Source organism: Pezoporus wallicus, unplaced genomic scaffold (assembly GCF_028554395.1).
Source record: "Pezoporus wallicus isolate ANWC-B61680 ecotype Strahan unplaced genomic scaffold, APGP_CSIRO_Pwel_v1 contig_2910, whole genome shotgun sequence".
Taxonomy (NCBI): domain Eukaryota; kingdom Metazoa; phylum Chordata; class Aves; order Psittaciformes; family Psittacidae; genus Pezoporus; species Pezoporus wallicus.
The window spans coordinates 415,753-441,611 of NW_026642858.1; the positions used below are offsets into that span (position 1 = coordinate 415,753).

The 25,859-nt window shown below is 37.6% G+C and overlaps 1 protein-coding gene across 4 annotated transcripts in view; it reads left to right on the top strand.

The window, feature by feature from the left end:
- Positions 1-25,859, top strand: part of PCSK5 (proprotein convertase subtilisin/kexin type 5) — a 268,581-nt gene that overhangs the window by 199,830 nt on the left and 42,892 nt on the right. For 2 of the 4 annotated variants that reach the window (XM_057432936.1, XM_057432939.1), the window contains exons 21-24: positions 15,145-15,247; positions 18,513-18,649; positions 20,570-20,767; positions 21,106-21,174. In XM_057432936.1, the coding sequence (XP_057288919.1) occupies positions 15,145-15,247; positions 18,513-18,649; positions 20,570-20,767; positions 21,106-21,174 (507 nt within the window). Of the gene's footprint in view, positions 1-1,688; positions 2,902-15,144; positions 15,248-18,512; positions 18,650-20,569; positions 20,768-21,105; positions 21,175-25,859 lie in introns of those variants that run through there. The other 2 variants (XM_057432938.1, XM_057432940.1) reach the window with 2 other exon arrangements.

A 25,859-nucleotide genomic window follows, 5' to 3' on the forward strand; every position in this document is an offset into this window, starting at 1 on the left:
ATCCATTTTACCTGAATGTTCCTAAAATAATTTCCCCCCTGCCAACAACCTACTTTTCCTTCCTTATCTGTTTTTCAAAAGCCATTGCTTTCAAAAGGTTTTTATCTAAAGACCCTGATGTAGTAGCAATGGAATCACTATTATCTATTTTTCCACTTTAAACTGTGAAAATGCTGGTAAGTAGAAAGGATTTTAAATACCTGTAGTGTTGCTTGAATTATGTGAAAGGGTAATGAGGACAAAAGAATTCTGAAATAAGGAGCACCCAATTTGTGGTGATCTGAACTTTCTCTGAAGTTCAAATCTCCACTTGTTCAAAGTTCAAAGTTCAAATCTCTCACTTGTGTGACTTTTCCTCTGAAAAGTTTTCTGTGGCAATCAATACAGCATTCTTATTGCATATGATTGGCATAATTTTTCACTAATATTCATTCCTTTCAAATGTCACAATTACAGAGATACTCAGATAACATCTTGCTTCCCTAAAAATGTTACTATGTGAATTGCTTCTAGATGCAGCCCAAAAACTGCAGTTCAACAGGAAAATCATACCAGAACAAAGTCCAATGTTAAGCCATATGGAAGATACCTGACATCAGATGTACAAAAAGCTGACAATGACTCTTGGCTCCAGCTCATTTCTGCTGGCTTTAGTAAGAATTTTACCAAAGGCATTAAAAAAAAAAAAAAAAAAAAGGCTGCAGGTCCGAGTCTTGTTTCCATGGACCTTTACAGCTCCTGCTGGAATTCAGGCCCTCAAACTTTGACAAGTATCCTGTCTTTCATAAACTTACATTATAGGTACTGGTCATGAGGCCTTTTCACGTCATTGTAATCTAGAGCAAGTCCAGAGAAAGTGAGATACAGATGGATAAATGAAGAGGAAGTGTAACGCTATGAGTTTTGACTAACCACCATCTCAATCGAATTCTGCAGTGCAGATATTTGGTGTACCAGTTTGGTCTTTTAATATGGCTGGATAAATCTGTCCTCATTTGTACACTTTCAACTTCAGTCAGATACAAATGTAGTTGCCCACAACTGGGGACACCATATCTCACCATGGTCTCTCTGATTCTTCAAGTGCAGCTGCCATGAAAGGGAAAGACCAGTGTGTGGGCCTTCAGGCATTTGCAATGCACTGCACAGGATCCCACCATACAGCACATGTTCTCAATAGACTAAGATAGGCAAGGAAAGTTTGGAAGAATGTTTTCTGTTAATTTACAAAGCACAGAGGGCCTCATTTCTTTATGAAGATGACAATAGAGCACTGGTTACTAGTCTCACTAACACTATAGGAATTTCATTTCTGTTGAGAAAGTTTTATTCTTTTTTCTTGGTTTGACTGTTTTATTCTTTTCATTCATAACAATTAAGAACAAATTTCTTTGCTGTAAATATCACTGTTTTCTAATTATTCTCTTTCTAATCTTTTTTTCCTTTTCACAAATGGATACCAATCATTCCCTCTCGGACTACACAATATCTCTTCCTGAAAAAAAAAAAAAAAATGCTGTTGACTGAAATTCCTTTTGATGGACCAAATTTCCTACTTGCTACCTGCTCCTGAATGGTCTCTTCAACCAAATCTGCCTGTCTGACCAATTAAACCTTCCTCCGTTGTACACGCCATGCTCTCCAAACCTTCAACCTCCCCTTCTTCTCTTGCTGCTGCCTCCTGGAAGCCACGGAAGAGTCCTGGGCCGAGGGAGGATTCTGTATGCTGGTGAAAAAGAACAATCTCTGCCAGCGGAAAGTGCTTCAGCAGTTATGTTGCAGAACATGTACGCACAAGGGGTGAACTGACACCTCCCAGCATCCTCCTGCTCCTGTAGACTTATAGATTAATCTGTATTATTGAAAAAGGAAAAAAGAAAAAAAGAAAAAAAAAGCCACCTCTCTCTCTCCCTGCCTCTTTGTCTGGGGAGATGGTGAACTGTTTGTTGGAACTTAAATGGAAAAACTACAACACGCCTACCTTTCATAACTGGGTGTCTAGAGCTGAGCATCCAGAATCACAGAGTCAGTATTGTGTGACCAAAGCATTTGATGCCAAAATTAACATTTTAACTCGTGATTTGATTTCCTGTCAACCTTGGGATTATTCCTGTTTTTTGAAGGCCCTTTTTCTTCCCTTTTTTCCTGCTTCTTTCCCCTTGAGATGTTTAAAGAGTGTTTTAAGAATACAACACAAGTTTACATGGATTAAAACTAAACTATAGAAAAATGTATGCATTAGTCTTTTTTGTGCTGTGTGTATTGACAGGGGGAACTTGAGTTCCTGAGGGGATCAAAAACATCATTAGCTGCAGGACTAAGTTCTGCCCCTTTTGTAACAGTATTTAAAGAAATGAAAGTAAACATTTCTGCACACATGTCTTTTCTTACTTCCTCCGCTGTGTGCTGGTTTTTGTATCACATGCAGTATGTATATATGTTGGCCCAAAATGTGGTTTTGGTCATATAGATTTCATTTTTAGACAGCTAGCTTATTAACAGATATGCTAGGATTTTTATTTTATTTTTTTAAATTGTCAAAGCTATTTCAAATAAACTTTAAAAAAAAAAAAAAAAAAGAAGTTGTTCCTCTAGTGAACAAATTCAAAAGACACTACTTCTTTTGGTTTGCATAAGCAAGAGTAATGTATACTCTCAGAACTCAGAAAACATTGCTAACATGTAAGAAGTATTCATAAATTATTGTTGTCTTGTAACTTTCATAAAAAAGGGGATATTATCATACAGATATGTGGAGCTATTTCATAATGCCCATATGTAAATGCCAGTGTGACTATTTGTGACAGGATGTGTTTACAGGACTGGATTTATAATTGTGCCAAATGCATCTCCAGGAATAATTACATATAGGGCAATAAATGAGTGATTCTTTTGGCGTAACAGTTGTGTCGTGATAAGCCTGAATCTGCTTTTAACTGCTCACAATAGAAATTTTAGCAAGAATACTCTTGGTGAGGCCAGTGGAGTTACCTCACTGTAAAACCATCCTGGGTGGTGAGAGAGTTGGCTCCCGCCTTTCTCTCTTTACCTAGGCACACGGCTGACAGTACAAATTTCTGTTTAATATATCTTCAGCTTAACTTAGCATAGTGTTCAAAAGACAGTCATTTAGGAAAAAAACCATAAAATTTAATTGCGAAGATATAGTTTTCAGGGGATAAAGCTTAAAATATACAAAGTGTCTTTTTCAAATTCTTTCCAGGACACATAAATAGAAAATGGATTGCAAGGCCTTTAAGTATGTAAATGTTAGAAAATAAAGGGGATCAAAACTGACTGTGGAAGTTTTACAAACAAATTAATACAAAACTATAGAGATAATGTGCCACCTTTAGCAGAGAGCAGATAAACTATTACAACTTGGTTTGGTATGACAGGGGACCAGCCAGCCTCCTTTGGTGCCCGTTACAAAATTCCTGATAAACATTCAAATCTGAACGAATTCAACTTGTGCTAGTTTACCTACTAGTCTGGTACTGCCTCATTTCTCAGTATAACATGTTTAACTAGAACATAATGCTTTCAAAGTTTAAGTTAATATTATATATATTATATATAAATATATATTCATAATTGAGATTTAATTATGTAATGGATTGTAAAGAATTTGTTTGGATACTTACAAATGTCTCTAACACTACTATAGAGAAGAAATTAAAAACTTTGTTTTCTTTAAAAAAACTGACACATTGTTATATCCAAATTCATTTTCACTGAAAAATACTGTACATGTGTAAAATGATCAGTTGTTATTTGTAAAATAGGGTAGTTCTGTTGTAATTGATATTGGCCAAAATCAATGTTATTCCATATTTTATTTTTTCTATTAAATTAACCTAAATTCCTGTTCTTTTGGTCTGGAAAAACATGTTGATAAACTGTATGTAAAATGCCCTTATTGAAGGGCACAGGTAGCTTTACGGTATACATCACTATATGCAATTCATTGAAACAAATTGGGAGGGTAAGGGTGTTTAATTTTATTGTGGATTTTTTTTTTAAGTGATGGATTTATGATTGCACAAATGTCTGGGTTTTGTGGAGGACATCTTTAGTGTAGTAGCAATACAGCTACGTCTGAACCCAAGCAGGTAACAACGTCGGCTTTTTCTGACCTATAAGACTTTGTGATGAGTCTAATCTCTTGCATGCTTAGTGTTAAAAAGTGAAATGTGTAACTACCTGTTGGCTCAGACAGCTTAGGAGGAAGGTTTCATCTTTGCCGTCGTACATGGTCATTTACACAGTGGGATATTGATGTCTGTTCATGTGCCAGTACTCACGTCGAGTATACCTCAGATCACAACCCCAGGCTGCCACTTGAGAACAGCAGGATGTCTGTCCTGGCCACTAGATCAAAAAGGGCTCCATGTAGACTCATCTGTGACCCCAGAGTGAGATCCTCCATCAGCATTAGCTGATGCTCACATTCATTTCCCACTTCCTCCCATGACCTGAGTGGAGACCAAAGTGGCGACTTACCCCAGAAGTCATATATTCAGATGATGTTTTGAGGAGGTTCACTGAGGCCGTATAAAGAATTTTCTGAAAGAAAACATCTTTCAGCTTTAAACATCTTATTGTCCCTATCGGTTCCAAAACAAGGGGTTAGGTCGTTCTCATTTTCCTTGTCAATCCTGGGAATAAGGTGGGATGGCACATTCTTGGCAGCTGTTTGGTGAGACCACACCTGCAAAAAAGCTTGGCCTAACCCTTACACCAATACAATAGAAAGGCTTCTTTCAGCTCACACCCCGCCTTTATCTTCCAACCCTTATGAGAAATTCAATGAATCATGGTGTCTTTGATAGACAAGATTTCATCTTCTTTGAGTAAGAAACAGACAAAGAGCTTGTTATAGCTCTGGCCAAAGAAGTGTGCTCTACAGGGTGTATCCATAAATGAGCTGTGAAGTCTCATAGACATGTAAGCATAGAACTGAGTTTTAGACTGATAACCAGCACTTCCTGGTGTCAGCTCAGACTCTTTGATCATTTTTATTTATGATGCCTTAATAGCAGTGGCCAGATGCAAGCAGAATTTGTAAGAAGCACTATAGTTAGTCCTTGTTCAAGAGGATCACTGCAGCAACAGCATTGCAATTGAAGGAAGTTAGTTTGTACCCAGCTGCAGAGTTTTCTTAGGTGATCGATCTCTCTAATTCAATGGTGAGTAGTTCAGTATTTGACACTGTTGTTGGCATGCAAAAGAGTTATCTTTTTAGGAAGTTCAGAATCTGTGAAGTATAAACGAGGTATTTTTCTCCATCTCTGAAAGGACCATGGATGGCATCAGCCCAGATCTGTTAATTGATTTCTGCTGTGGTTATATCACAAATCAAAAAGCAGTGACAGATTGAAGATGCTCTTCTAGTAAAGACATGTCACGTCCATGGTAAAGTATTTTCCAGTTCACGTATGCTTAGGAGAATCCCTGTGGAATTCTAAATCTAAATGAAAACTAGACACCAACTAGACCTCTTCTTTCCTCAAAGTCTCAAAGACAATGACAGGTTTGATAAAAAAAAAGAAATCTCATACATGTGCTAACACTAGAAAAAAAAAAAAAAATTAGCATGTCCCAGACTTTCAGAACATCCTGCAGAAGCCTGGTGTATGACGGCATCATTTTATAATACAAGTGTTTCCTTTTCTGTGATAGGATTACAGTTTTACTCCCTTTCTAGCTGCAGCTCTTCACCTCAGCCACACACCAGTGTTGTGGGACCAGCAAATCTGACACCTGCCAAGATATGTTGATGGAAACCTTATGCTTCTGACCAGCAGCTTCTGTAGCAATTTGCTTAGACCCTGCCTGCCCACACACCAATCTACACTGGCACATCCTGCGTCTTTCTGGGGAGGCTTTGCAAGCTCCCCCTCTCTGAAGAACAGAGTTTTCTAATTAAGATTTTCATATGAAACCTTACAGACTACCCCAGTCTCCATTGGGATTGCAGCTTTCCACCATCCTGTGAAATTCTGGGCACCCCCTGCTACTGACTATATTGTGTAATAGGGCTTCTGCTTGTTCGACATTGTCAAGTAATGACTGTATGAACCTTGAAGACCGTAAGACTATAGACAGAGATACTAGAGCTAAGTACAGCAATTTCACCCTTCACTAAATACGACTTGTAACTGGTGATGACCAAGTTAATCTTCTTAATACTCATATCACAACCAGAGAAAGCATCTGTATTAGTGGCCACTTTAGGTAACTATCTGCTGCTTTTTAATGAAACTTTTTAATAAACTGAATGACTGTAAGAAGCCCTGTTATAAATTCAAGTTTCCTGTAAAGACATTAAAGTGACTGCTTGTATGAGTCAAAGCTTTCAATTTGCAGTACAACTTGCGGAACAATAACTTGTCTGTGATCGTTTACCATGCCTTATATTTATCTTGGGTATGTGATACTCATGTCATTGGTACAGAATGAATCAGGAAAAGTTCTGCCATTAGTTGTTTGTGCATAGTATTTTTAAAAAAGCATTAAAAGGTTTTACAGCATACAAAGAAAAATTCTAGTCAAGTTTTCATCAAAAAGAAACTTACACCAGCAACTTGCACAAGCTTCTTCAGAATGTGCAGTTTCAATGTATGGAGGAAAAAAGGTTGAAAATGTATTTTTTATGAAGATTTTGTTTAGGGGAAAAACTGATTTCTGTTTGGTTTAGTTAAACTATCTTGGGAGATTTCAATTTTTTATGAAATTGGTTATCTGATTATTTACTACCACCTGTCATGAGAGTGTATTGGGGCTTAAATCCTCCTCATTAGAAGGACTAAAGAGCTGTGGGTAGCAACACAGTGTCTGTGAGAACAGCATAAGGTTCTGAACCTTAGAATTGCAACCAACCAGTCCTAAGTGCAACCAACAGCTGCATTTCCACCACTGGTTCCACACTGATGAGTAAACAGTATTCAGATCTGTTAAAGTCCTGGGACATTCCTGTGAAGTCTCAGAGCACAGTAACATTGGGTCTCACTAGGGAAAATGTACTGAAATCCTCAGGATAAAGCCAGAGAGATTGCCAGAGTAACATTCACCTGCTATGCAAGGGTTGCAGACACCACCACAGAATTGTATTTTAATAGCCACATTCACTATGAAACAATTCTGGAAGGACTTTCTTTCGGGATTACAAAGCAATGTTTGTTGCATAAAAATGGAGCCAATTCTCACTTCTAGCATGAGAAATGTGGTCAAGGGAGAGCTTATTGTGGTGAGAAGGCTGTGAGCATTTAAAAAAAAAGTAATTCCGGTAAGCAACAATGCAGCCTCTCAGTGCCACACCAAAGGCTGGGATATTTTACATCTCTTTTTTTTTATGAGCAGATCATGAGTTTGCTGCCAAAGATGGGCAAAGCACAGCTTAGAAGAATGCCACTTGTATAATCATTTATTTATCAGTGTTTCTCAGCATTTGGGGGATGGATTTGTTGAAGGTCTTCTGGGAAAACAACATCACTTCTCAAAGCAAAAAGTCTTGTCCCGTCACAAAACAGTAGACATCTTTGCTTTATGGTGTTACGCAGTGAGCTGATGAAGTACTTATTTTTCCCATCAGCCTATTGGCAGAGAAGCTACCACATTGACAGGCAGTGAATATTTATTTACCCAAGGAGAATTAATGGTTCCATCATGCAAAATCAGTAATACCAATGAATGTTTACTGGAGCATGACTAATGTGATTTAGTTATAATTAGGATAATGCTGCATATCTTTCCTATTTTCAATTGTCCTTGGCCTGCCCACTGCCCTCCTCCTGATGCCTGCAGATGTTCTTTGAGATGTGGGTTAGAAAGAAAGTCTAGCACCTGGTTGCCTGTCCCCATGGATCACAATTGCTGCTAGCCGTGGTGCTTGTGAACATGGTAATGTGGCCGTTCTGTGCAATGCCACTTTATCAAAAGACATTAATAACTCAAATATTCATCCCAAAATGAAGTATCCCCTTTTCTTACTCCAAGAGCAGGGCCATACTGAACTGAAGTTGTGTAAATGGTGCTATTACAGGGTCTGCCTTTAGCACAGCCTCCCATAATGATAAAATGAGGGCTCAAAGAGCTCACATAGCCAAATAGTGTCACAAAGCCTCTCTGTAGCCATATGTGAATTTATGTATCATTTCCTATTTCTGCACCTTCAGTGTGGAACACATGATTGTTAAAGGGAACAACCCAGACAGTGCTTTGCAGGGTAATCATGAAAAGAGGTGTCGTGGTTTAGTGCTGAACCCAGGACAAGAGGTTACCTTGACTATTCCTGAAATACTTATAGTGAAGACAAGCCAGGGGGTATTTTAAGCAAGGAAAAATCACCAGCATAAGTGTATCAAGTTAGCCGAAGAGTTACAGATAGGAACACAAATTTAATCCATTATACCTCTCATTTAAAGACTTATTTTTTTCTGCTTCTTACTTCCAAGAAGATAAGCTTGTGTCTTTTTGACAGATTTCTTTCAGTCAAATATTCATCTCCACAAACTAAACAGAAATTGCATTTGATTAGCAGTATGAATCTATGTTGTTTTATCCTGTTGGGGCTATACTTTGCCTGCTGAAATCTGCCCAGTAATCGGTAGATCAGCAGATATGTTTTAGCATCCTGATTAAGTTGGGGATCTCCAGCACAAAAAATATGTGCAGGGGTTTCTCTGTTTAAGACAGACAACACCACTGAAACACTGCCCTGAGACATCCAGTTCTTCCCATTTCAGGTTTAGGTCTACCCAAATCAAACTGCAGAAGTCCCATCGACAGGGAAAGGCTCTGTGTATACAAATTACAGACTTCTAGCTGTAAAACACAGGAGAGAGACACCATGCTACCTTGGTTGCCACTGGATTATGACGTGTCTTCCTCCAGCATTGAAATATTCTATCTTTAATGTACTCCAAGCGCAAATAACACCAGCTTTACTCAATGTATACAGTCAGCTTCCATCTTTCTTTTGCATATTTCACAGGAAGCTACCTGGTACCAAAGCACTGCTATCAGCACGACGAGATATTTTCAATGAGGTTCAGGTGTCTCCATTCCACTGCCCTTTAGGAAATTCCCAGCCACTCAGCTTCACAAGAAATTTGAAGCTTTACAAGATCAGACAGGGAGAATTCCAGTTGGGAAGCTTCAGGAATGGAGAGGCTAAGCACATTTTTTCCATTGTCAGACTAAAATTTTGAAACTGCCACGGTACTTCCAACTCCTAGAGGTGAGAAGGGTACAGAACAGTGTTATCAATACAGCTCAGGATTGCTCCATTTCGTTTCCTACTTTCCCATGGAAATGCTGTCAAATTTCAGGCCCCAGGTGAGGAGCTGAAAACCTTGCCAGGGACCAACCTTTGTGTTCACACAGGCCAGGGAAAAACCCTGATCCCAGACAGCTTTTACTTCCAGGCATCCACATCATTAGTACCTACAGAGGTTTTAAAGTTATTTTTAAAATGCTAAAAAAATAATAATAGTACAAATGGAGGTTTAAAGCTGATTTTTTAAATGCTAAAAAAATGTCTTGCTGGAGTCTATTTGTGCCCACTCAGTACCCCTGAGGGCTCTTACTTCAGTGAGTTTCTGAAACAACCATTGTATAAATACTACATAGAAATGAAGAAAGAAATACACAGAATAAACAGGGGGGAGAAAATCCCTTTGTGTCAGCAAAAAAGCCAGCTTTGGCTAATGTAAATATTTTTATTCTGCAGGGGAAAGAATAGAGGGTTGTGTAAGATAGTGTGGTTGATAAAGGCAGTTGCCTCTCTCCTGCCTGTCACAATCAAAGCTAACCTGAGGCTCTGTGTGATCCCAGCTAATCCTGCTACAAAAGGGTCTTTCATCCTAAAATCATTATATCACACTCAGCCCTACACACTACTGTTGAGGGAAGAGATGTTCAGCCCTTTTCAAGTTTCTGCCTTATCCCTTGGCAAAAGGGGGAGATTCGGTGACTTGGGAGCCAACATCCTAATTTCAGCCTTCAGGTTTGTCACTGCCCAAAGCACTTTTGAAAAGAAGACTGAATCCCTCTCATCACCTCAAATTTTACACCCCAAAGTTTTGCTCATGAAGGGTATCTTCTTTATCCCTTCTGTGCATCCAGATAGGAAGGCAGAAATTTGGTCAATGTGTAAAATGACTGAGTAGAGAAGAATAATTAGCAGGAGAATGAAAGCTGAAGCTAGACAAATAATTGGAAACCAGGATCAAATCTTGTATGACTGCCCAAAATTTGGGGGGAAATAAAATATCCTAACATTTTTAAAATTGAGACAAGATTATTTCAGGGAGCTGTAATCTATCAAACATTAAAGTTTTGGGCTATAAAAAGAAGCAACTTCAAGAGGAATCCTCAGGGTGAACTTTAATGGCTTGTTATACGCAGGTTAGTCTGTATGGCCTTAAGCTTTATGGATAAATATTTCTTCAGCAAAACTCAAGGGGCTGATCCCACAAGCCAGCCAAAACAAGATGTATAAAGGCCAAACATGCAAAAAGCATAGAGCTCTTCAAGACTAAATCCCTTCAGTCCTCCCTGCTTATTGATGAAAAACAGTTCTGATCAATGTTTCTTTATCTGCTCTGTAAAACTTTTGTAACCTATGGATTACACATACAAAAGCCCAAGTACAAAATCCATATCAGGTTCCCATGAAAGTAAATGAGCAAAAGGGAAGAAATAAGGTCATTTTTCCATTGACAATGAAGAAAAGCCACTGGGGCAGTGCTATAGAAGATAAGCAATGAACATTTTTAAATTCGATAATGTGATGTTTTGATTAAGAAAAATGGGGAAGTAATACATGACTTGCAGTGACTAAGTCTCACGGGAGGGCTACAAGAGAAAGATTTGTTTATGACTGCCAGCACACAAAACCGTGTATCTCCATTCATAACTTAGAAGGATATTCACACCCTCATCCAACTGGTTTCCTGAAATACCATGTGCTGTCAATGAATGGCACAGCTTTTGGAAAGCAGGAGAGAAATAGTTAACTAAAAATAGTTAAGCTGTACACTTAATGTTGCTTACGCAAGGACATAGCAATGGCCTGGCAATTATGACCGTGCTTTAGTCTGGGACTCAGACTACAGTTCTAGTTTGCTATGACACCCTAACTTGTCAAGCTCACTGCAATTCAGTTTTTCTTCCTTCTTGATGGGATTTAATAGTCCTTACCTCATTTTAAAATGCATCCTATGAAGTGATAGGAACTAAGCCCATGTGTGCAGTTCTCATATACAGCTAAAGACATTTCCAAAGAGAGACATTAAAAATTTTACATTAAAGTCTTCCCATTATGAGGCATTATGTCTGTTAACATAGCCGTATTTCTGTAATACCTTCAGTTCCTGTTTGTTTGGGGTTTGTTTAAAAAAGGTAGCAAGGTAACAGGATTGAGATATAAATGAAGGTTAAATATGGGAGGATCATGACATGAAAGCATTGTCTGATTGAAGGCATAGCTGAGACAAATTGCTTAGAGTATTCCCCCCATACGTATGTTGGACAGACAACAGATCTAAATACAGATTAAAAAAAAAAAAAAGAAAAAAAAGAAAAGTTGAGGCTTTGGTAACTAGCATTTGTCTAGCAAGATTTGTAAAGAAATATTTTGCCCACAAGGAATTACGGCAAACAGTTAAACTAACGTGGAATACTTTAAAAGTCTTCTTTAAAGGTGGTTTTCAGTGTGAACTCCATGAATATACACTAAAAACTATTTTGTTAACATTTAGTGGCAGAGTTAGAGTTTTAGGTGTGACTTGCAGTTCAGACGGCCTGATATGTAAGTATTTTCTGGTGCACATTCTTATAATAGTATGCTTTAAAATGCTTCAGCTTGGAGGATAAAGTAAGCAGAGGACTGGTCTTCCTGGCGCTGCTCCAACCCAGCTGAAATGAATTACAGCACTTCCAATGAAAAGCATAACAAAGAAATAATAAAAACCTTTTAAAACTAAGCACTTCTACCATGTGGGAAGGATTTGATTTGGCATAGCCGAGGTGTATGAATTAGTAGCTCAGGTCTGATGGATAAGCAGAGGCAGTGAGGGCAAATAAAGGGAAGGACTGGAGAAACAAAAAGTTTTCTAATATGTATCACAAAACAACATTAGAGGAAAGCCAACCATATCCTGGGCTGCATCAAAAGGAGCTTGACCAGCAGGTCGAAGGAGGTGACCCTGCTCCTCTGCTCTTGTGAGACCTCACCTGGAGTACTGTGCGCAGTTCCAGGGTCCTCAACATAAAAAGGACATGGAACTGTTGGAACAAGTCCAGAGAAGGGCCACAACGATGATCAGGGGACTGAAGCACCTCCCCTATGAAGATAGGCTGAGGAAGTTGGGGCTGTTCTGCCTGGAGAAGAGAAGCCTACCTGGAGACCTCATAGCAGCCTTCCAGCATCTGAAGAGGGCCTATAGGGATGCTGGAGAGGGACTCTTCATTAGGGACTGTAGTGATAGGACAAGGGGTAATGGGTGAAAACTTAAGCAGGGGAAGTTTAGATTGGATATAAGAAGGAAATTCTTTCCTGTTAGGGTGGTGAGGCACTGGAATGGGTTGCCCAGGGAAGCTGTGAATGCTCCATCCCTGGCAGTGTTCAAGACCAGGTTGGATAAGGCCTTGGGTGACATGGTTTAGTGTGAGGTGTCCCTGCCCATGGCAGGGGGTTGGAACTTGATGATCTTAAGGTCCTTTCCAACCCTAACTATTCTATGATTCTATAAGCCTTTATTTAATAACGTTGCCCTCATGATGTAAAGCCAGCAGAATAAAGCACAAAGCCATAAGACCTGTAATAGGAAGACACTCCAGATACTGCATTTTTTCATGGCTGTGTATTGTCCAAATACATATGTGTATATATATGTATTAAATTATATTTTAAAATCTCATGGCATTCCATGTTATACCCTCTGAATATGTATTGCAAAGGCTCAAGAGATCTACATTAAACGAATCCGTCAATGGCCTGATGATCTACCAGACAGCAGGCCACAGTCTTTTTTTCCTAGTGAGAATTGTAAATATTCTGTATTGTGATAGTTATTCATCAATACAACATTTTATCTCAGTAATATCTGGATAAATTCAAAATCCTGCTGAGTTCTATGTCAAACAGCTGTACAATTCATAACGTTTTTATAATCAGTCATTTATGAAGTAATCTACTATACAAGATACAGTCCTGCACTGCCTAAAAGCTACACCACTTCCATTGAATTATGTCAATCTGCATACGTCATTATGCGTATGACAATACGCAATTCAAGGTTTTGCCTATATGGGCATGTGTGGGATTACATAAATGCGTGTAAATACATACATATACTGAATGCTTTCTGGATAATGAGAACAATAAAAATGTGTGAGTGTGTATGCTTACACATACTTGTTTCCCCGATCTCAAGAGACTGTTCATTTGCTCCCGGTTCTGAGCTTCTTCCCAGTTACCACTAATCCCAGAGCAGCTTCTGAGGAGCGCTGTCTTTGTGTTTTATGTGGCTCTGTCACTGGCTTTTGGCTTGCATTTTACGTTTTCCCTTTCTTCGGGAGACTAACAGCCTTTACAAAATGAAAATTGTATCTATACCTACATTTTGTGTACCTCAGCTTTCTCCCACTGTTGGCTGGATGTTCCAGTTGGTATGCCTTTATACTGTTCCCATCCCCTTGTACTATCATACATAAGTACTATCCTAGGTTACATAAGCATAAGTACTATCCTAGGTTACATCTCATAACAGAGATTTCAACTATTGTAAAATTTTTTAATACAGATTGATAAGGTGTAGAAAACTCAAAGGACAGAGAATGTAAATTGCTGTATTTTAGAAAATGTTTCTTTCCTACATCATTTTACACTTACAGCAATAGTTGCTTATACAGTGCATTTGCTCTTCAATGTAAGGAACTCATTGTAACTGAAAGCCAAAACCAAGTCATTCCACATTTGTATTTTGACTCTTAAAGCTCACCACATTTGCCAAATCTGTTTTCCCTCCAGCAATGTAAGTAAGTGGAGAGAGTTTCTCCATATTGAAGTATCCATACAGACTTCAGGGTTTATGGATATTTGTTTATATTTATTATATAGCAGTATCTGCCCAACCTCTTCCATTAGTTATGAATGAAGGAACAGCCAATTCTTTCAAATATAGACACTCAGAATAAACTTTCCCATAATAAATTGACATTAAAAAAAAACTTGAGCTTTGTAAAACTGCATGATAAACCAATCTGCTGTCTCCACACAATGCTGCACACAGATATAGTATTCATGCTAGTTACCTAATTAATACTTCTGCTCTGAGAGTTATGAAGCATATAGCTTACTTGTTTCTACCAATAGTTTAATTAATATTTAGTGAATAATGAAGAAAACTTTGCTCTTTGGTGCCACAGTATTTAGTACTGGAAGTATTTATATCCTTATCTCAGTTTTAAGGTAACAAGTCATATATTTTTCAAGTCCAAACAGGCATTTGGGCTCAAAATTTTCATTCAGCCTAAACAAGACCCTAAGTTTTTTAACTGTGGAGTCTTCCAGCAGCAACCTTGGAGGATAAGAGATGCTATAGCTGGAGATTTGGGAAACACCAACATGCCTCTGACTAACTGAAGCTGTCCTTCCCTTCACATAGCATACCCCACACCCATGAAAGCCCACTCTTTATGCTGCAGTTTGCCATCAGGAGCATGTTGCAGCTCCACCAAAGGACATTAGGTAATAAATACACCTAGGTAGTACTGGTTTTGATATAAGTCTGCATGGTGAATCTTAAAGTCTCCCATTACTTGAACTGATGCAAAACAACTGCATTAATCTGAACAAGAATGACTCTGTCAGAGTCACATGGAAAATATAAGTAAATAAATAAATAAGAAAGTAAATAAGGACTAGAAACTACTAATTCTGAGTATGCTGGTTCACCAAAAGACCCAGCACTTGTTTTCCTGATACTACAGGGAAATGTGCTCATTTCAGTAATTCAAACAGCTCTAATTCCTTTTACTTACTATAATTTCCAATCTGGATTTTTGCTTTTTTTTTTTTTTTTTTTTTTTTATGTGAGATGTTGATCTGAAGTAAACTATTTTTTTTTCTGCCAGGAGAGTATCTTGATGATTCCCAAAAATGTCAGTTGTGTGAAGCATCCTGTCAGAAGTGCATTGGACCTGAGCCAGACAACTGCATCAGCTGCCCACTCACAAGGTAATTGTCTCCCAGCACAGTGTAGGACAAAGACCTGGCATCATCATCTGGAGAAATGGCTGTATGGTCTTTAGCACTAGCTTGTGGAGTCAATTGAAGAAGCAAGAAGTGATTAGGACAAACAAAACTAGAGCAAGTGAGAAAACAAGCATTATGTGAAAAAGATAGTTCACTGCATGTGCAGCTGACATTTAGCCAGATGATTCCCACAGATACAGAAAAATTTCTTTTCATACATAGAATAGTCTTTCTTTCATTGTCATCCTCTCAAAATCATGATTGCTAGGATCACAACAGTGACATATTTAACAGCTAGAGTCTAGGGCATCTGTAGTTGTACACAGGTATCGATTTTGGTACAAGACATGAATATGGACACAGGCTAGCAATCACGTAATTCAGAAGATATTTATAGCACTAGAGCTTTGCTCTCTAACAAAGGAGGTTTAAGTTAGGTTGATTTTTCTAACCTCCCATAAAATGTGACTAGAAATAGAAAGAAGGTTTTCTGCAGGACTCTGCAGAGCAGAGGCTTATGTTTAGGTCATCTCACACCTAATCCAGGAGTCTGCTGGTTTTAAACTCAGGTCCTACCAATCATCTTTATTCTCACACTGACAGGTCTGGTTTTCTTGTACTGGATTTCATTGTAGCCAGCTGATATTTACACCAGTATGAAATCAGAATCAGTAATCTGTAAGGCATAGAAAAAAAATCCCCACTCAATCCTGCAGTTTACCCTGCAGATATCTATGGCATGACTACGCAAACGAAAGACACACCAGGACCAATAGAGTCCAAAAAAATTAATCACTAAGAAAACATTATTAAATTAAGGTGTATCGTGTCAGAAATGGCATTAGCACAGGAAATCTGGACAGAATTTTGTGCTGCAGACTGGATTTATCTGATTCACAATTGCATTTAAATCAGATTGTGTGTATTTCCTTGCAACCTATTTTGTGAGCTTTACAGAGAGATATTTGCAAAACAAAGAAGGTAAAGAACAACATCATTAGGCAAAACCGCTTAGATGTTTGCAGCAATGAGGTCTCTGACCATTTGGAAGGTTGATGTTGCCTCTCCCATAACAAATCCTCTGACAGTTTTCAATTTTGGTATCTAAGGTTTATAAAAGTTTTCTGTTCTCCTTTGCACATTTTAAAAGCTATTAGAAAAAGTCATATTAGCTTGGCCAGTAGTAAAAGAAATAATAACAAAGAAAAATCTCATCCAGAGGCAAAAGAGTACATCCTTCCAATGGACATGATTCATTATGTACCTGAAATAGACCTATTTAATTGAAACAGAATCCTAAATCCTGTTGCTCTTGAGAGCTTCAGGTGGTGTCTGGTTTAGACAGAGTGGCCAATAGATAAAACAAATCAGCAGTGCTGCTTTCCTATAGGGGAGTGCCTTTCCTCTTTGAAAAGGATGAAAAGACATGGGGGATGAATTACTGAAAATAAAGTGAAAATGAAAACACTGAACAATCCCTATTCTTTGTGAAAACTCAGCAGTAGATGTCACCTTATTTCATTTCAAAATCACTGTCACACCATCTTCTTTGGCAATACAAAATGAAGTTACCTGTTTTTAAAAAAACATGGAATTGTGTTATTTTGCATTTAGTATGTAGCAATTTTACCACAATTGTATCAAATTGTAGAATTTGTAGTATTTTGTCCAAACTGATTTTCACAGAATTCCTCATCCATCTATTTACTGTATGTTTATGTTGCAAAGGTTAGTGACAAGATCTGAACTCCCGGTGTCTTCCATTAGGGACTATAAGAAAAAAAAAAAAAAAATAAACCAGAGAAAAAATGTATTTTTCCCCTATGTGAGCTGTTTGCAAGGATGGCTACCATTACAGTCAGAACAGGTAGTAGAACACAGTAATATTTGCATGTTATATAAGCATAGCCCTGCTACCTTCAGTACTTCGGCCACATTGTCCCATTTTCACAGAACCCAACCTGCATAGGTTGCAGGTTGGTTTCTGTGAAATCAGAAAATCTTACTGAAATCTTACTGTCAGACTCCAGAGCAGAGATACATCTTTGCTGAGTACTTTGTATACACATAAAAGCTTCTCCCTGATTACCTCCAGCAGCCTGCCTTGAGCCTCACAATTCTTTTTAATCAATTCCCAAGTTTTCTTTGTTAAATGTACTTCAGGAAGGCTGTTTACATGATGGCCTATTCTTCTGTTTTCACGCTTCATATAAGGCTAGACTTTTCCAATCATGATAAATTTTAAATAGTTTCAAAAAATATTTGACAAAACTGATTTTAAACTTTGCAGATATTTTTCTCCTCTTCTTTCAGAATAAATCTGATGATGACTATAGCAATTCAAATTTATGAAGGCATATTGGAGGCATTTTCTAATGCCATTGCCTGCCTCCAAGGAAGCATACACTATCTTAATGTTATAGAATACCTACTGTTCTCTCAGTGTACAGACAAGTTGATAGTCTCGGAATCTGTACTAAGATCGTGAATGGTGCTCAGCTTCTCTAAAAATTGATTCCCAAGTCCTCAGATACCAGACAGTTCAAAATAGTTAAACATGGAAGAAAATATTGTCAAATTCTAGGCAAGCTGTTTTATATTCTTTTAACAATCATATCTTCAGTGATGCTTTTCTAATTTTCTTCCAGACAGATTAAAACCCATAGACATTAAGTAGCAGTGAAAAATGGACCAGAAATTTTCATCAGACAAAAGGATTCTGTAGCAAATATTTCATTACCTAGTAAAAAGAGAACATCTAGCAGCAAAACTTCTAAGTGTTTGCAGATATAAAAGTCTAAATAATACAGCTCCTAAAGGCCAAGATTCAGATAGAAGTTTGACTTCATGTACAAAGTTGTTTTACTGAAGCCATAGCACTGTTCACAGGAAACCTTTAAAGTAAAACTAATAAAAAACTTCAACAGACAAATCATTCCTTCACAGAGAAAGCCTAAGTCTTCTTTTCCTTCTGACATAAGTGATGACAGCAGTGATTGTGGTAGAGGACATTTAGGTACACTATCAAAAGGTGATTTTTTTCCCAGAAAAATCTAATCTCTGAAGTCTAAGATCCAGGTTCAAAATATGTTTGACATTATGCTTAATAAGTACTACAAATAAGATAAGGAAAATTGTTTTTGAGAATAAAGTGAAGGGAAAATATCTTGGGTTTCTTGTTAGTTTCTATTAAACTTAAAGAACAAGTAATTGCTAAATCTGTAATTATGCCTCTCTGCCTCAAAAGAGTCTTTGATGATGGTCGCTGCATTATGCAATGCCCCAGAGGAAAGTTTGAATTCAAAGGACAATGTCATTTGTGCCATCATACCTGCCTGGACTGCAGTGGAAGTGAACCTAACAAATGCACCACTTGTGGAACAGGTAAGAAAGATTTCCTCATGGAGCCTTTTCCCCTTCCTTGGCCTCCAAGTTCCCTTTTCCCTCTTCTCTCACAATTGTTAGAGCCAATAATATAAACAGTGCCTTTGCTACTGATCTGCATCATAATCTTGTTTTAATCCTGAAGAGATTTGGAACTCCATTCATCTTTTTAAAAGTACAAGAAAACACAACTCTGCATTGTCCTTGCACCTTTATGCATTTCCCTTGGTCTATTTTGAATAGGAGCTGTATTAACAGAAGCAGAAAGTGTAGCACAGAAAAAAAAAAAAAGGACAGAAAGCCTGCATAGGCTGCCTCTGGAAAAGAAAGCTCCATACATGCCTTCCTCAGCCTCTACATAGTATGTCTTACACTAAAAGGCACAAGCAAGCAGGGTGCTTTCCAAAATGTCTGGAGAAGGCAAGGAAACAAGCCACCACAGACTGCTGTGTCCTTTCAGCTGGGAAAATGGGGCATGCAAAGAGAAGCTTACCACTAACACACATAAAAACTCATACTTTTTGACACATTTTTACAGAGCCTAGGTTAAGAGGGTAATACAGTTATATTTCTGGTTGTTCAGAAAAGTAACTCTTCTCCTCTCGAACCTCCATTTTAAAAATTATTTCCTCCGGCCTCTGTAACATCTGACAAATGAAGAACTTGAAGATATTATATACAAGTATGTGTAGCTAGCCTGAATTGCCACTGGAAATGAGTAGTTAAGGTTTAACTTTAAATTCACTTAATAAAAAGGAATTTTTGGTAAGCTTTTTCTGAGAAATCACAGTGAGTCCACAGCCTTTTTCCTTTCAGCTGCTACCTCCATTTCAGTCCTAGTCATTAATGACCCAGGGTTTATTTTGTAATAAGTGTCTAGATTACAAGAAAACACTAATACAGGTGGCATTAATTTGATTATATTTTTGGAAACGTGACTCAGTAGATGAGAGTTTCAAATGATTCTTCAAGTCCCACATGTGGCAAAAGTTGGTGTAATTGTTCCCCAAGTCTCTCCGTATACTGGACAGCAATATAAATTTCTGTATTTCTGCATATCAGGAAATGAAGACACTGACAAGAGTCACACCCTGAGGAAGCTAGAAAAGATCATCGTAAGGATTTTCACATGAAAATTGAAACAAGTCTGACTACTTCTGCTATGATGCAGCAATTATTCCCTATTATAGCTGCTTCTCTGTTACAGCTGTTTCAAAAACAAATTATCATAAGCAAATCCTTGCTTTTTAGGTAAAGCAATCAAACATACTTAGCACAGTAATGTATGTCATTTATACTATGGGGTAACCTGTTAGAAAACTTCCCATGTTGCAGCACATGGTGTGTGGAGTCATAGGTGTTTTCACCGGTTTCATTCAGAAGGATTTGAGGAAGAGAACTCTCAGTTTTCCATGCACTAGAGAATGCTAATTCCCGATAGCATTTGCACATGATGCCCATTTGCTATTCATATTCAAATCTAAATGATTCCAGAGTCTAGCTGTGACTAGGATGAATGTTAGAGATTAATCTACTGTGGAAAAAGACTGATCCTTTCCACAGGTGAAGTGGACAGCTTTGCTTTCTTAATGGAAATTCTACATAGGCATATGCAATAAAATACGTCCACTGCAAGGGAACTCGGTAATGGAAAACTCTTGTTCTTTTTAGATTGATGGCTATAAACAGTAATTAACCACTAGCATGACATCTTTATATGTCATATATCTCCAGTAATGAGGAAGGTTTGAAGTCTTGAATCTTTTATATATTTTAGTTCATCTGTGTTAAACCTGTGCAAATCTAGCAGTGACCAATATCAGTTCTCACCAGCTGCATCACTGGCGTTTCATTAAGAAGATTGTTATGCCCAATTTTCCTCTGTTGCTGACACCATTTTCCTATTTGTTTGCCACGCAGATAGAAGAGGGATCGAACGTTTTCTGTACCACTGGGAGTGCAGAGAGAGCTGTCCTCCAGGTCACTACCATTCAGAGCATATCTGCATGGCTTGCTTTAGCCACTGTGAGGTATGCCTGAACTCCAGCCACTGCAAAAGATGTTTCAGAGGCTACTACCTTACTCAAAATATATGTCAGAAGCATAGGTGTAGAGAAGGTAAGCATCCTTCAGTAGGAGTTTACAACTATTCTAATTTGTTTCAGAAATCTGGTTAAGCATCTTGGTTCCTGTTTTGTAATATACAATCACACCTGATCCTGAGGTCCTTAAATTCCAGCTCCGATACTCTTCTAATACCATGTTAATATAAAATAGGAATATTTTCTGCAAATTGAGTGGGGTTACATCAGAACAAATGAGAAAAGAAATTGCTGTGAATCTTTCTCCTTTTTGGATTTGGATAAAGCTTATTTCCACGAACCTTGCTAAGTGCTTCCAAGTATTGGGCTTCTATTACCTAGAATTAACCCAAACTGTTGATTTGTAAAACACAGGTGAGGTGGAAGATCCTGACTCTGAAGATTGCATACCTTGTTCAGATGGATGCCAGAAATGCAAATTAGGTAAATATTCCCTTTATGAGCCTTTATTCTTATACCTAAGGTAGGGAAAAACTATTCCTCCTCCTCTCTGGTCATGAACCTATGTGTATGCTGCTGAGCCGTTAGTCATTGCTGCATTTTCTCACTAAGTAAACTGCATTTTTTCACAGCATATTAATTTTTTAATACCATTTCTAAATTCTACCTCCAGCATAAATACAAATTCTTTTTTTGTATGAATTTATCCATTAATCTTTGCTGTACTTTTTTTTCCTGTTTGAATGTCACAGTCAGGCTGAGAGATTTGCTGCCTTTCTGAAGCTATTATCAGATGCAGAGCTTTATCACAGATGTTCATTTTTTTCAGACCTGGTAATAGATCATTAGCCCATGCTTTTTTTTTTTTTTTTTTAAAGAAAGAACATTTTCTTTAAGGAAATAGACATACGGACAGATCTTAAATTTCATTCATGAGCAACTCATCACAATAGCAATGCTACCGCCCTATAAGAAACACTAAAACATCAAGTCATTTTTTCATATGGGATTGAAAAAAAAAATGTTCCTTCTCAACATAAAATGATGTTGACAGAAAGTTTGTTGTCTTCAAACAAATGCCATTTAACTTGCAGAACTTGATTGATTCTGTATCACAACAGCCCACCTTGACAGAGGATTAAAACTATTCAAAAGACATTGCAGTTCATCATTTGCATTGTGTTTACATAAAGAAAATTTTATTTCCTCTGGCTATATGGACAGAAGTACAAGTACCTCAAGACTAAGAGGTACTCATTCTGAGGGTGACCCATCAGAAAGGCAGTCTTCACTTATGACCCCTTAGACAAATTTAATCTTAAGAAAGCACAGAGTACCTAATAAACCTAAGCTTTACATTTTTTGCAGCAAATCTAGAGCAGGTCACTGATCTATAGTTAGTTATCTGGAAGTACCACTTGTTAAAAGAAAGGAACACATTTAGCTTGTTATGTTTCCAAAATCATTTTTTGAAGTTCAAAACTTAGAGAGTACCAGGAGTATACACCCCCTCTCTGAATTCAGACAGAATTTCCACAGACAGAGGAGTTCATACTGAATTCTCCTACTTGCTCCACCTGGGGCCTAGTGTAACAGGCACTAACACCAGTACACAGAGACTGGATGTTGCTATGCATTCAGAGGAGAGTGTATAGCAGGAACTCAAGTCAAAGTAAACTATGAAAATACCCCATGAGAAAAAAATCAATAAACAGACAAAAAATTTATTCCCATCTCTTTACAATCATTTTGATGTACTTTCTGTTTTTGTGTCAACAACATTTTTCCCTCGGAAAAAAGACATAAATGTTCATGCATACCAAACTTTTAAAAGGAATTCATCCTATACTACTTTTGACCAGTCATCCTATCTAATATGCTGTATCATAAAACGCCCTATGACTCTGGTGACCAGCCATTCTGAATGAATGCAGTTAAGCCTAATGCTTTTCTCTATGACTATACCTGGAGCTTTCAATATTGCTGAATGAAGAGCTAGAAGTACCAATTTTTAACATGATTGCAACTATACCGTGGTCTTTTTTTGTATGGCATGGTATCTAGAGTCATGCCAGCTATGTGCTTGCTTGTAGGGAGTGAAAAGAAGGAAAGCTAAGGGAGAGAATCTATTTCAGTGCCAATTTTTATTGCTGCTACTGGATATTACTTTTCTGTAGTAATATTTTCGGTTCCTTACACAACATGAAAAATTTTTTACATCTCTTCGGCAACTGTTAAGTGCCAATTATTGCTTTGAATTAGGGTGAAATGCACTACAAATAGGAAATTATCTTAAAAACAGTCATTGCAAGCAACTCAAAGGCTCATTTTCTTTGTAAATGTGCTTAATAAGGAGCTCCTACATAAGGAGACTGCAAGAGTGCTCGGCAGCAGCTGGCATACGGAAAACGGGGCTTGTACTCATTTACCTTTGTTCTCAGAAGATGACTCATCTCCTAAATATTAATCATCCATAATATTCATTGCATATTTACCCTCAGGCTCTTTCAATCAAATTTCTGATTTAAAATAGGTTTTTCAAAAGCTTCAAAGATCAACAGAATGGATGCAGTTAAAACAAAAACTGAATTAACTTTCGCTGCTGAGTGAAGTCAGAAGTATTTAGATGCCAGAGCTTGGTAAGGGGCATAATATAAAGGAAACTCTTTTGTGGTTACGATACATATATTATTAAGAGTCAAAGAGATTAGTTTAATGCTAGTTCTGTTTGGAACAGAAGCACAGCAGTGGGCCAAAAGAAAGATCCCAAGCAGCTTTTGCAAATTACTATGTGCTCTTGAAGTAAAGCATGACCTATAAACTTCAAACTTAGAATGATTCAGGTAGAGATGTTGTTTGCTTGTATTTATACTCTTAATATTTTATGAGTTTTTGGGCATATCAATAACTTAATTCATAGATAAGATGAACAGAGTAATAGGTTTCTCATGTCTTATCAGAAAATTGATATATTTAAGGACTTCTTTAAAAAAGCAGCTGAACTGCCTGTCTCTTAGAAGAAATGGATTATTTTGAAAGCTATAAGTAAACTGCATTGCAATAAAAGTAACTTCGAAGAGCAAAATTTCAAGGTGATAAAATATGGAATCTGACACATTTATTTTCACATCTTTATGGCTTTTCTACAGACTCTTTTTAAAATTAAGCAAATGATTTTGCAGTCTCTGTCTTATCTTCCTTCCAATGTCACTGAGGAATTTAATCTAGATAAGAACTGTAGAGCAGGAGGAGGAAAAGCATTCCAACACTATGAACACTTCTACTAGAAGTGCAGTAGAAAGCTTTGGGGAATGCTCTATTTAAAAAATGGGGGTGGAGACAAAGTAAAATGTGGTAAGCACAGCATTTGGAACCAAAATTACATAGTTCACATATTCAAAAGTTCTTCATACACAAATGTAAACATATTTTGTGCATATTTGCATATCTGCAAAAGACTTACTTAAGACAAAAAATCATCAGGCACCTGCTCATTCTGAAGTGCTTAGAGATCATTTGATATAAACTGTAAGAGGTAAAAATATTTAACTTCAGTTTATACTGAATGCATGCCCACTTATAGAATCTATATGAATTTTAAAAAGGAATATTAGACCACAGTGACATTACATTGTAAACTAGGAGCAGCAAAATGCAAGTGGTTCTCTTACTATCTAGAAATTACAGAGGTTAATTGATATTTTTTTTCTTTTTTGTAGACACATCTAATTTTAAAGACAGATATGTCTGTGAATGTATCTGCATTTTTTCCCACTAGCCTGAAAGGCAGGTAGTTTTTGGCCAAAAACTTTTTTCACAGAGCACCAAAGAATAGATTAAACCACTGCCTGCAGCCGTGGGCAATGTTGTCCTGCTTTCTGCAGGCAAGAAAATGAGTAAGATTTACTCTCTTCTGGCATGATGCCAGATGCCAGCAGAATAGAGCAAGTAGTGGAGGCAGACTGTATAGGAAATATCTCTTCTTGATGAGTAGTGACACTACAGAAAGATTGAGACATGGGTATCATACTTCTATATTGGTTTGATACTTTACATCCCATGTCAGACATTTTACACAAAAAAGTAAAACATACCCAGTAAGTAATACTGCAGGTTATTGTTCACCAGGCATGAGGATACTGAGGTGGAAGATTGACAGTGTTCATAATATTTTCTGGGATGCTCAGGGAATGAAGTAAAATCTGTTTTCCTCCCAGTTGGGACTCAGTTTTGTTTTAGGGCTTCAGTGTGGCAACATGTCTTTACTGTATCAACACTGAATGTCTAAATGCAAAGATGGGAACTGTCAGAAAGACTTAATCAAGGATACACTAGTCTTTGTAGTTTAAATACAGATGATGCTTTCTTTTAAATTCGTGTGATACTTTTCTTTCTGATTCATTTCATTAATTTGAAGGCTGCCCATATTTTAGGGAAATAAAGAACCTTTAATGCTCACAGATACCATTTTGCATGCAGACACTTTCACATCCTGGGATATGTAATAGACAAGCAGCCTTAGCATTAATCCCTAAAGGATTTATGGCTTTGTGTACACAGTGTCAAAACAATGACTATGCACAGGAGGGTTCGTATCCCTACCTTCTTTTGCCTACATGCTCTTGAATGCATCTGACTGCCTGCTGCCATACAAGCCCAAATGGCATGCTCAAGCTCGTGGCATCCCATGAGATCTGAAAGGCAGACTCTTGCCCTGACATTGAAATCTGAAGTGAGAGCCAAGGCAAGTCAAGACTTAAGGGTGACTTTAATATGCATGTTTAATCCTTAATTCTTACAAGCTTCAAATATATTCCTACAGCTGTGCAAGCAAACGCAAAGACAAAATTGTACAAAGTCTCTAAGGAAGTGTGCTGAATAAATTCCAAGTCCATAGTTCCAAGGTTATCTTTATGGCTTTGGTACCTCAGGACCGATAACCCAATTTTGGACACTCTGAGACTACTTTCTAGAATAGCAATGACCTATTGCTCCCTTTGATGCAAATAAATCCATGGGAACTGGAGGTCTTCATCACTCTGAGTATCAGGCCATGATTAAGTTTTAATGACTTGCCTTCTGGTGGGCGTGGGCACCAGAAAACACCATGAAGTCCGTAAAATTAAATCCAGTAGCCTCAACAAAGGCAGCTTTTGAAAGAGAAAGTT